Raw genomic sequence first — 13,075 nt, 5'->3', positions numbered from 1 at the left:
AGAAGCTAAAAAAGAAAATTAGTATTTGATTATTCTTTTAAATATGTTTTTATCTACTTCCCGTCTTCTTGTAGAAAACTTCTATCAGCAGGGTCTTCCATCTCAACCGTCTCTCATCTCAGCCAATCACAGTCTGCCACCAATGTCCAGGGCAGGTTCAGGGCACTCCCATGGGTCCTGCAGCAGAGACAGAGATCCAGAATTAGAGACTTATATACACAAGGGTCTCAAAGACAGTTCTGTGGACAGGGGAGTGATACTTGTCAGAGACAAGGAGAGGTCCAGTAGAAAACATGATGCTAAAGAACGACTACACCAACAGCAGCACCACAGCCACCAGACCACACACCACGATCATTCCCACTCTCCTCAGCAACAGCCTCACTATCCACAGCAACTGCTGCCTTTAGAGGATGTTAACAGTTGGGCCCTGGAGAGGGACAAGGCATTGCTTGCAATGGAATACAGCAAGGAGCACCCCCAGATGATAGGCAAGTCCCTTAGTGCTTGCTTGCACAATGGAAAGATGCAAAATGGAGCTGCAGGAGCTGCAACGAGAACAAAGGTTTCCATGCCCAGCTGTGGTGGTGAGGGTGCAGCCCTTCGGGCTATGGGGGATGGGGGGAGCAGCCAGGGCAAGTACATGGGTTGTAATGGAGGTAGTCGCTGTACCAAACAAGGAGTGAGTGGAGAGATGAGGATTCGTGAACAACCTTTGGACTGTTTGGAAAGAGGTCCAGCAACCCTTCACCACTCTCTACCCTACCCTGTACCCCCACCGCTACACATCAGCTCTGCTACTGAAGGGGCACACAATCACCCACATCCTCTTGCTCACCCCCAAAAACATCCTCACCCAGGAGGATTTCATTGTCTCCAGCTCCACCCCAGCCATCCACACCACCCACATAATTCTCACCACACACACCACCATGCAGACTTTTTCTGCCCTCCCCGACCTGCTCATCTAGCCAACTTAGCCTCACAAGAGAGGGGGGCAGTCAATGCAAGATGTGAGCCCAAAGTTACAGGGCCATCATTTGTGCCATGTGTGGCAGACTTGGGAGACAAGTCTAGTGAGCCATTCCAGCTTAGTAATCTTGACTGCCATGGTGTGGGTGGTGGTGGAGGAGGCAATAATACCAAGGACAAAGCAATGGATAAAAGGGCTACTGGTGGGCATCATAGTAGCTGGGATAGAAAACTGCAACAACAGCAACAGCAACACCCTTACAGAAAGACAGAGAAGGTTGTAGACTGGATGCAGTCCCACCCTCAACATGTTCTGGCCTCACTTCCTCCACTACCCCAACAACAACAACAAAAGCCACCACATTCTCAACAACAGCACCTAGCTGTACACTCACAGAGTGCTGAATGTATCAACAGCGGTGTGGGCATGGATGGCTTCAGATCTTCACTTTCCCAGGGACCAAAGGCAGTTCCTCATTCTGTCAACACTCCACTTTTTAAAGACTGTTCTCATCAAGGACCTCCACCTATTTCTTCCTCGCTGGCTGACAATAAAGACATGGTGCAACACACAGGGGCAGGAGCAGCTCATGGGCAGGGAGGTAGCTGCTCCTTACAGAGAGATGGCCAAAAGGTAGCCAAGATTCGACACCAGCAGCATGACCGACCTGGCCCAGATGCTCCTTCCGCAGCTGATATGAACCAGAGGAATAGTCAGGAGCTCAAAAGAAAGGTAGAGAATTCTCCATATGGTTACACCAACAACAATGGGCAGCATCATCACCAGCAACCCTCAGTGCCTCCCTGGGACATGATGCCCCCTCATTGCATGTCACACTCTGAGGAGGAGCAGAGGAAGTCTTACATTGAGTTAGGAAGCTCTGCTGGGAAACACCCACAGCAGCAGCAACAACAGCCAGGGATGAACTTTCTCCCCCCACAACCTCAAACTGCACCCCCTCTCAATCAGCAACAGCCACAGTCACAGCAGCAACCTGATTCCAAAGGTACAATTCAGGGTGAAAGCAGTGCCATGAAGTGTCTGCTGAAGTACAGCCACCAACAACGGCCTCTTCTATTTTCTCTGAAAAGCCCATTTGGAGGGTTGGGAAGTCTAAAATCAGGTCCAGCAGGGGAAAGCTGTGCCCTGCAGGGGAAAAAGCAGACTCAGTCTTCCAGGAAGGGCCCAGCTGATGCTGGGCAGCCTGATTACAGCAGAGGGAGACGGGATATGGGGGAGATGAGTCATGGGGAAAGAGAGGTGCGGCAGCCACCAGTGGGAATTGCCGTGGCAGTAGCCAGACAAAGGGAACCTCCATGTCATGTAGGCACTCACCCCAACAGCCATCAGGGAAGAGTACAGAACTCAGTGAGAGGTAAGATGACCTCACGGTGAACAAATGCACACAAAAATTTAAAGTTCAACAGATTGGAAAAAGTAATAATGCTTAAATTGCATTAGAAATTATTAGCATCTCTTAGATATAACTCAGTTTTATTTTAGTAAACGGATAAGTCTCATGCACTTAGAGATTTGTATATTATTTGCTTTGCAGCACAGGAACACAGAACAAAGGAACTGCAGCTGGCGCCAGCTCAAGCAATGATGTGTTCAGAGACTTTCAAAAATACAGCAGTTTACATAAAGGTTTTCAGGCAGAATCAATTCAGAATGTTCAACAATCAATTAAGAATATTAATAAATAACCTTATTCGGACACAAATCGATTTTTCCCTGGGCATCTCTATTATGTAAATATAAATACACTGTTTGGCCCAAAAAACTGTCACCACTTGAATTTAACTCAGCAAATAAGTACAAACCTCTTATCGGATAGTTACTGCATGGGCAATTATCTTTCAGCTGGCAATATTATTTTATTTAACCCTAACTGGTGCAATGAGTTGCTGCTCATTCATCAAACAACCATGTGGAAAGACACAAAAGATGTTAGTCTGTTTGAGAAGGGTCAGATCATTGGCATGCATCAAGCGGAGGAAAAATGTAAGAAAATTGCAGAAACAACTAAAATTGGGTTAAGAACTCTCCAACGCATTATTTAAAATAGGAAGGATAGCAGGGAACCATCGTGTCGGGGTAGAAATGTGGTTGGAAAAAAATCTCAAATAATCGTTATAGGCTATCGCTTTGGTGAAAGCGAATTACAGAAAAACAACAGTAGAACTCAGGGCTATGTTTAATAGTGAATGTAAGAGCATGCCCACACTTACAATGCAAAGGGAACTCAAAGGCTTGAGACCAAACAGCTGTGAAGCTGTAAGAAAACCACTAATCAGTAAGGCAAACTGAGAAAAAAAGGATTCAATTTGCTAGGCAGCATAGACTGGACTCTGTAGCAAAAGAATAAAGTCATGTGATCTGATGAGTCCAGACTGACCCTGTTCCAGAGTAATGGGTGCTAAGAAGAAAGGCAGATGAAGTGATGCACCCATCATGCATATTCCAAGATGACAATGCCAGGTTTCACTGGGCTCAAATAGTGAAAGAGTGGTTCAAGGAGGATGAGACATCATTAACACACATGGATTGGCCACCACAAGGTCCAGAATTTAACGCCATTGAGAATATTTTGGATGTGCTGGAGAAGGCTTTGTGCAGGGGTCAGACTAGCGCCATCAGTGCAAGATCTTTGTGAAATAATATAAATCTCGTGATATTACAAAAGATAAAGAAACAATGCCAAGGTGGTCCAAGGAAAATATTAGACTATGTGGCTTTTTATTTGTTGGCTATATATATATATATATATGTGTGTGTGTGTGTGTATATATATATACACACACACACACACACACACACACACACACACACACACACACACACACACACACACACACACACACACACACACACACACACACACACAGATACACACATACAAGAGTTAAGGACCTCCCATGCTCCAGCACCATTTTTGCAACGTCTTCAGTTTTTCCACTTCGTGTCCAGGGGCCTCATTTATCAAGCTGGCTTACGCACAAAACGGGGTTGTAAAACTGCGTAAGCAACTTTCCACACAAACTTCGGGATTTATGATAGAAAACTTAGCAGAAGAATGTGCGCAACTTTAAGTTGACTAAGGACCTGGCTTACGCACATTTTGCACATGGAGAGCACCTGCAGTGCTGCTGCTGAGAAGATAAAATAATGAAATCCTGCAGCGTTATCACTCGTACTGCTTCGTTTTCACACAGAACAAGCAACCCCCCCCCCCCCCCCCCCACGCACACACACGCGCGCGCACGCACACACATGCGTGCACACACACACAGCCTGAAGCGCAGAATACGGAATGCAGATTATCAGCAGGGGGACATATTGAGACAGAATGTCATGCGTCTATGACGGTGTGTCCTGTCACTGTGACCCGATTATGCGTCCTGGCTACTTGGACAGGGGAGATCTCCATTTGGCTGACTGGTTAGCGTGTGTGACTTTCACCTGGAAGTCTGGGGATCGAATCCCAATTGGACCTTTTTTTTATACCCGCCACAGATCTCTCTGAAGAATTCACAACATTGACGGCTTCAGCAACGCTGTGCCACTCTGTGGATTTTCTCTTATTTGTTTTGCAAAAGCACTTCCTTTCATTTCTCCACCTCAATTTCTGCTTCTGAAAAATAGCACTTCCTTTGTCTGTCTTGATCTACGGTCGCCATCGTCATTGGCGGAGCGCTGCAACAGCCGGCTTATGTACATGCATGAGATCCACAAGGCACTTTGTATTGACTATTTATGGCAGTAAGTGGGCGTGGTGAGGGCGGGATGTGACTAAAAAGCAGCTGAGAAACTTTCTAGATAGTTTCTGATTTATGAAGCAGAGATTGCGTGCAGCTGTGCGTCCTCCATGTTTGATAGATCACACACCTACTTGGCGTAAGAACTTTTTTTTTGCAGAGCTTAAGTACGGTTTTAGTAAGGAAAAGAGGAAAAGAGTTGTTTTACCTTTTTGCTGACGTTTTGACTGGGGCTTTTCACAGAGTTCACCGCTATTCTTCTTTGTTTATCTGTGAGCAGCAGAGGACGATTTTGCCCTCTGCTGCTCACACTCTCCTTGCCGATGACACAGTCCCATGCATGATCCAATGTGTAGATCCTATCGTCTCTCCTCATGGTTGTGTGTCCACGTTTCCTCCCTTAATTCATCTTTTATAAGTCTGTTGTCTGGTGTTTATGATCCATGTTCCGTCTTAGTCCATTACATGATTTTTCCTTGTGCAGCAGTCTGTTACGGCTGATTTCTTCATTGTATTTACTGCTTCTTGTTTTGCTGCTCATGTTTGTCTTCAACTTGTTTCCTTCTCGCACTCCTTTCTGTGTTCCGTTGTTTGTGTGCTGAGTTGCCGTCCAGTTTCTCCTATGCATGCTTTACTGCAGAGTTTGCATGGGATTTCTTATGGGACTCCACACTTATGTCTTGTCTGGCCTGCCAGACTTGTCCCCTGTTTAATTCTGTACAGAGAAAGAGTCTGATAACTCACAGGCAGAGAGGCACATGAGGGCGGGACTAGGCAGACATTCAAGTCATTTAGACCAGAGGAAAGAGCCGCAGCGAACTCGGCTTCATTTGCCAAGTTCGACAAACTCGGCGTTGTGGTGTGTGATGTACGCTGCACAGCGCTGATTGGCTCGGTTAGAATTCTCACGGGGTGGGGTTATTTGAATCGGAGAGTTCCCAGACCCTTTCCCTGTGCAGAATTAAACAGAGGAGGAGTCTGGCAGGCCAGGCTAACTTATGTCCTGGTGATGTCTTGTCTTTTGGGTGTACTAATATTTTTCTAACTGTTGTGTATTGTTTTGTTAGGGTGTGTTTATGTTGTGTCTTTTAATTGTTGTTATTCTTATTTTTTGTTATGCTTTTTATGTATAGAAGGGTTATCATTGTTTTCAGTTCTTGTTTTTCTTGATTTTTGTATTTCTTTTCTTTCTGTTGTTGTCTCAATTTGTTTATTGCCCGCGTTGGATATCCGCAGATTTTTAAAGCATTTTGTGGAGTCATGTACAAAATCCCACGCAATCCATGCTAAGAAAAATTTAATAGGAGAAACCGGAAACTCAGCACATGAACTATAGAGCATAGAGAAGTGTGTGAGAAAGAAGCAAGAGCAGCAAAACAAGAAGCAGAAAGTACAATAAAGAAATCAGCCGTAACAGACCACTGCACAAGGAAGAATCATGAAATAGACTGGGACACAACAGGGATCATAAACACAGAACAATAAGGAGACATGGACACTCATTCACGAACAGAGACGATGGGATCAGCAGAGGACAGTGTCACCCTCTGCTGTCCGCAGATGAACGGAGAAGCAAGTGATGCCGCCAACAGCGCTGAGCTCTGAGGAAGACTGCAGTGGTGGTGAAAACATCAGCAAAAGACGCAAAACAACTATTTTCCTGTGTAAATAACCAAGTAATGCAGTTAAAAAAAACACACAGAATTAATGCACAGAAGATGCCTTATCAGCTGATCTGGTAGAGTTTTAAAGCAACATTTTCCATTCAAAGACCTCATTAGCTTCCCATGTTCTACCTAGCATCTGCTGAGTTAGCATTAACATTCCTGCTTCATTCTTACATCACAGACTACGGAACGCCAGGAGGGCCAAAGAAAAACTATGAAAGCCTGCGCATTAATCACATATTTAATAAATTAACATTGTTAAAGAGGGCTTTACATTAATGCATTAAAACGTGTAAATCTAAAAGCCCTCATATATGGATATGTATTAAAGGTTTACTTATCAATAGGAAATGTCACTTACTCTGCATCGGTCTAGGTATGTCTGGAAAAACTCGCTCACACTCTGTGATTGACAAATGTACGTAAGCCGGTGTCGAAGACTATTGGCTTATGCTGAGCGGCGCTCAATTCAAATTTCTTGGGGCTCTATGGGATGGGGGGACAAGCTTGGCCAAAGAAAATGAAAATGATGTTTCGCCTACAATATATAACAGTACAGGACTATCACTTTTATGGATTTAAATAAAAAGTCAAATTCCTGAAAGGGGGAAAATTCCTGATTGTTCCTTTAAAGTAAACCGTTTTTCTAGATGGATCGATGAAGTAAAGTATCATCAAGTTTATTTTAGCTTTTTATGTTGTTATGTTTGATAGAAGCTGCTAGTTACTTGCGAGTTTGTATTCAGCACGAGACAAAGTGTGAGTGTTGTTTTCACCGGGCTACACTGCCTCATGTGTCCCTCAGATCCCACTCAGGAGGAGAGAAAGAAGGTGAGTGATGAACAAATGGGCCTCACCTGCTTGGATAGAGACAAAGATGCATTCATCAGGTGAGTAAATGTAAACTCAAAGTCCTAAGAACCACAGTAAAAAATCACTGCAGTAAGAAGTCTGCATTCAGAAATTCAGTGGTAAACATGAGTTTCTCTGACATCATAATAACAGCCATAATAAAGAGCAGGTGAAGTTTGCAAGGATCCATCCATCCAACAGTTGTCATGGAGACCTAACCTCTCATCTCATGGTTCCTGGTGGGACATCGCTCCCCTCCAGCCAGTTAGGAGATCCTGCTGCACATTCTGCTCATCATCACTGGATGCCAAGAACTGGAAGTTCATCCCTCTGGATGACGGGGCGCCCTTATGGTATGAGGACATAAGATTCAGTCTAACCCACTCAATGTTTTACATTAAGAATTTATTTAATTTCAGATTTGATATTCAAATTCAAGTTTTTTTCTAAATTTAAATATAATGAAATGTGTTTGTTATTCTACTGAAATTATTTCCATAAACCAGGTATAGGCCACACAACTTTCCACCAGAACCTGCCTCCAGGTTTCTCCTCAGCTGTGCCGGGCCCTCTGCAGCCAGTCCGCCCTCTTCCTCAAGATCCCCCTGCACAGCCGGTTGTCCTGCCTTCTGAGCCTCCTGCCCATCATGCAACACATCATCTAGGTATGGTTTTCTATGCTTTTATAGAATTCATTAAGAAAAAGTAAGTTGGAGGAAGTGCATTTGCAGAAACTTTTCCTCATGTCCACATAAACTCACTGTATACGTAAGAGGCAAAAAATAACTAAAAAGAACTATGTACAGTCAGAGCTTGAGTAAACTGGCATAAGAGGGACGTGAGGAGAAACAATCTGGTTTATGGTGTCAAACAGGAATTTAGAGTTATTTTTGTTTACAGCAATCAGTTGAGCACAGTAAGTGGCCCTGGAATCTTTCACCATCGCATTCAGAGATGTTAACAGTTGTCTAAATGTGTAGCTCCACCGCTGAACCACGGAGGAGACAAGATTTTTACTCACACACAGCCCCCTCCTTACCCTTTCAACAACACCTTCTGCAAGCTAAACAGGTTATAGGTTGAAATGATGAATACAATTTAAGCTTTGGCTGCATTTCGGTAAATGGGAACAGAGCAACATGCAACATTTATAGTTTACAGCCTACAATTTAAATATACAAACAGGAAAACCAGCAATTTGTCAAAGTACCTCATCATGCATGGAATCACCTTGCAAGCATGTACAGTGTACAGTCTTCAAGTGCAAATAAAGAAGACTCAAGTTTGCAGCCTTAAATCCTCTGATGAATCAATAAAAACTGGAGGTGTGTGAGGGGAAAGACATCAACATCACAGAAACTTATAATAATCATAATAAACAAATAATAAAAGCTTAAATATGCCATACAATAAACTTCTCTGTAGTTTGTTTACCTAGTATTAGAAAAAGCAGCTTAGAAAGCTTGTTATATTATTATTATTATGAAGCATTAGTATTAGTATTATTGCATTAGTATTATTAGTATTATTTGTATTAGTATTATTGCATTAGTATTATTAGTATTAGTATTATTGCATTAGTATTATTGCAGTTCCTGCAATCACCAGGACAATCCAGGTTCAGACCAGAGCTAAAGCTATGCAGGAATCTTCATCATTGTTGAGCATTAACCCTTTTGAGTGGTGGTGGGAAATGAAGTTTGCCATTGCTGGCCATTACTGTACAGTTTGGCCAAAAGTTACCTTTGCGTTCAAGCATCCTCAGTTGAACCCTCATTTTCAACTGCTGGAGACACCATCAGCCAAGAAAGGGCCTGTCTGCTGCCAGAAAAAGCAGACATGCTAATTTTTTGGGAAAAATAAGTACTAAATCGTATGTATATACAATGTAAAGGGGTTTCCTGCGTTCAAATTTGTGTGGCGGCCGCCTCCAGCTAATTTTGTGCCGCCTCAGCCTGATTTAACTCTGCCCTCAGCTATACGGATGTTATTTTAACTGCAGTTGCAGCGTTGCGCCACTACACGGGCGCTGTATCAGCAGCGGTGCACCGAAAAGTGCTAAAACCGCTGCAGAAAAAGATCAAAAATAGCTTTTCTCGCTAGTTGGTACATATCTATGGTTGGCGCTATTGATGTCCTGAATTTCCCCCAGGCTCTTCCATATCAAAGCAGGGCTGTACAGTGCAACAACAACAAAAAAAAGCTGTCTGTGCGTGTCTGTCTATTTTTAAACGTAGCACTGTTGCAACATCTTTGAATCACTATTTTCCCCAGAACAAAAGTAATTGAACAAAAGTAATTGAACAAAAGTAATTTACGTGTAAGAAAAATGCTTTTTACTGGCTCACAGTGTGGTCATTTGGATGCAATGGAGGAAAATACAGGAACCAGCAAAGGCACAAAGGCAGAGCCGGAGTCGGTACAGGATCGGCTCGGGTGCAAAATCGGCTCGGGGTCCTTCGACTGCCGATGACGTCAAAGTACGGCAATCCCACTCGGACAAAATACACTACACATCTATACTGTTGGAAAGAATTTAGCAGTTTCCTTATTAAAATAATGTTTCTTAAGACGTAAGTTTGTGTTTATAATGGTATTTGTAAAATAAAACACTATATTGTATTCATAATGTTGAACTCCTCTTTGAGCACATCCCTTGAAGAATCATAGGTATTAGCAACACCTGTGAAATTGTATTTGCAGGAAAGAAGTGTGTCCCGTTTATTGAAGTATTTGTGTTGAGTTTTTGACGTCTTGTCCATGCGTAGTTCAGTTACGCTCATAGCTGCTAGCCAAAACTCTGGAGTTAAACATTTTCTGGCTTTACTAAAATACCTGTCTGTACTTATTTGATTGATGGTAGTTTTACTTTCTATTAGACTTCAAATGTAATCATTTGGCACGTTTCTAATTCATAATTTGTAATAATGTAATCGGTGATATTAGCATTAGCATTCCTATGGGTTTTTCCATGTATATTAGCATTGTGCTAACCACTCGCTGCCAAATTGCAGCCTCTGCGATTAGAAAATCTCCTTTTGTCACATCGCAATTTAATTGCACATGCAGTTAATCTTTCAGCCCTAATATACATGCAGCTCTATGCTAAAAGTGTATTTTCAAAGAGGAAATGATGGATTTCTTTGTAAAAGTTGTCCATCTTTCCAATAGAAAGATTTGCCTGGACCAACGTAACGTGATAACAACGTAACGTGATTACGTAATTCCGTAAGGTTCATGTTCAGCGAATCAACTACTTAGACATCATCGGCAGTCGACGGACCCCGAGCCAATTTTGCACCCGAGCAGATCTTGTACCGACACCGGTCCAAAGTTTGGGATCAAAAGTGCAGCTACACGCAAGCTAACGGGTTGCAGTCTCACGATCAAGTGGCGCACAGAGAAATTTATGATGATCGTAAAACTAAGAAAGACTAAACTCTACAAGCGGACGAAAGTCCCCACCATCCTGTTTATTCTGCATCCTTCAGTGCTACGGATCAGAAGCGCTGCAGATACGAGTCACATTACTGCACAGGCAGGAGCAGGAAGTATGGCAAGCCGTTGTAGTATATAATTCACAAACGCTTCTATCTTTGAACATAATTTGAACTGGATTATTGCCAACCCCTACATAATAGACATGCCACCATTACGTTGTTAGCAGCAGAAATTAAATGTTACCATTTCCAATACAAATGCATGTTAATGAAATGCAGTATATTTTACTGGATATATTTATGTGTTATTTTGACTAAGGTGAGTGTTATTAATACAAACCTAAAATGTTAATGAAAAGTAGGTCAAATATTAAAAAATATTTTAACTATAAATATCAGATGGAAAAAGGGAACTAAACACCAATCTAATGCATATTATTGAGCCTTGAGTGTGGTATTTCAGCCTGATAATTTTGTTGTTTTATTTCATATTTTTTAGCAGCAAACCTGTTTTGTTTCACTTGAAACGTTGTCAGATGGAATATTCTATTATTCAACAGAAGCTTGGATTAGAACACTTAACGAAAAAATATTTGCCTTTAAAAAAGTGAGGCAGTTGAATGCACAGAGTATACATGTGCTGGCGCATGGTACAGGATGGTACCGCCTCTGTAACAACTTTCTTTCTTTTTTTTTTTTTCCATGTCCTGTCTGGCTGTGAAGAAAACAGAATTGATGTCTGAATGCTGGTAACAAGCCTCACAGATTTACTCTCAGGTGGAGCATCAAAGCATCTGCTTTTAATGCCGCGCCTGATACTTAAAACTTTATTGTTGTTGTTTTTGAATGCTTTGCAATTCCGACCAGACACGGAGTCAGAGGTGAAAGAGAAAGGAAAAGACAAATGGTGGGGAGATAGGGGGGAAGGGGGTGGGGGTGGGGTTCCACAAAAATGAACAATAATTAACAAGAGTCTGCTTCTAGACCTGCAGAAAGAGAAAAAAATGGGACACACAACAATACAATTCTTATCCGGCTCTCAGAGAGTAAAGATGCTTTTTGCTTCAGCTCCCTTATCTGCTTTTCCCAAGGCTCTCTGTCCTGTCTGCCTACAGAGCACTTCTCTGCATTTCTCCTGAAAATCACTACTTTTTTTGGAAAATGGACTTAATTAACTGGTCATTCAACGTGATTGATAAGATTTTTTCTACGATGAGAACGGAGAAGGGGGCTCCCACCTGTCCTCAAGGGACATACGCAGCGGGATATGCATTCGATTCTTGGGAGGTCTGGCGAATCGTGTGCCTCTCTCAGTAGTCCATCGAAGACGTGGAAGATTTGTGGATGTTCGGCCTGATGATCACTGGATTTCTTCTGATTGGAGTGGGAGGATATCTGGTTTTCTGGAAATTTGGGAAGACGGGAGCGATTGGAGTGCGACCCTTACCCACGGAACGTCACAGACTGGGACGTTACTCGAGGTGAACCGTAAGCTGGTCCTTGCGGCGTTGCCTGTGTTAGTGCGCAAGATGGATGTCATCTCGGAGAGGGTCGCCGGATGGTGTGGGGATGTTTAGAACGTATAATTGGCTTCACTGGTGGACATGAATGATCACTTAAAAGACTCCAAGGCAGAGAGGAAAATTATCTCTGTCTGCCCTAAACAAAGTCTTGTTATCCTAATCTGACGCCAAGGCAGCCTCCAAAGCTGCCATCAATATCAACCCCCACGAAAGGAGGAATGTAGACAGATGCTGTGACCCGACCTTCCCCCCCTGCCTTCAGATTGTGACTTCTGTTTCAAGGTCATCAACCTGCAGGAAACTCAATGTGCTCTCTGGCCCTCCTCTCTCCCTCTCACCTGTTTGACTGCAGCTGGCTGAGCACAGTACACTGGCAGCTCCCATTGGAGGATTCAGGACCCCCCCCCCCCCCCCCCCCCCATCGCCTCCCTATCGGAGTCTGATGTTATCTGTGATGTTTTTGTAACTGTGATGTTCGTGCTTATATGTCTGAGGTGTTTTTTTTTTTTTTGCATAGTACAGCTACGCCCTGTCGGGTGTAACTATGGTATGCCTGTTTTTTTTCCCTCCACCAACCTATCCTCATGTAATTCCTTTTCATCTATTAAGGTAGCGCGACTCATGTTGCGAATGACCGCAGTCACCAATTCTTGTCATGTGTCTTGCCCATGTATTTCTGATCTCTGAATTGTGTGTACTGAAACTCAATTTCGTTTCTCTGTATGTCTTGCACATGTGGTAGAAATGACAATAAAATGACTTTGACTTTGACATCAGGAGCAAGCTATCACTGCGTTAACCTGATGATGAAATATAAAATCAACATTGTTTAACTGAACAATCACACGATAATAAATCATAG

At 42.9% G+C, this 13,075-nt stretch overlaps 1 protein-coding gene across 5 annotated transcripts in view; it reads left to right on the top strand.

The window, feature by feature from the left end:
* Positions 1-13,075, top strand: part of LOC107378270 (BAH and coiled-coil domain-containing protein 1) — a 104,485-nt gene that overhangs the window by 28,850 nt on the left and 62,560 nt on the right. For all 5 annotated transcript variants that reach the window (XM_070551309.1, XM_070551307.1, XM_070551308.1 and 2 more), the window contains exons 5-8: positions 75-2,348; positions 7,204-7,288; positions 7,404-7,603; positions 7,757-7,915. In XM_070551309.1, coding sequence (XP_070407410.1) covers positions 75-2,348; positions 7,204-7,288; positions 7,404-7,603; positions 7,757-7,915 — 2,718 coding nt within the window. The remainder of the gene's footprint in view (positions 1-74; positions 2,349-7,203; positions 7,289-7,403; positions 7,604-7,756; positions 7,916-13,075) is intronic.

This window comes from Nothobranchius furzeri, chromosome 5 (genome assembly GCF_043380555.1).
Source record: "Nothobranchius furzeri strain GRZ-AD chromosome 5, NfurGRZ-RIMD1, whole genome shotgun sequence".
NCBI lineage: Eukaryota > Metazoa > Chordata > Actinopteri > Cyprinodontiformes > Nothobranchiidae > Nothobranchius > Nothobranchius furzeri.
This window is presented reverse-complemented; position numbering and strand designations above follow the sequence as displayed.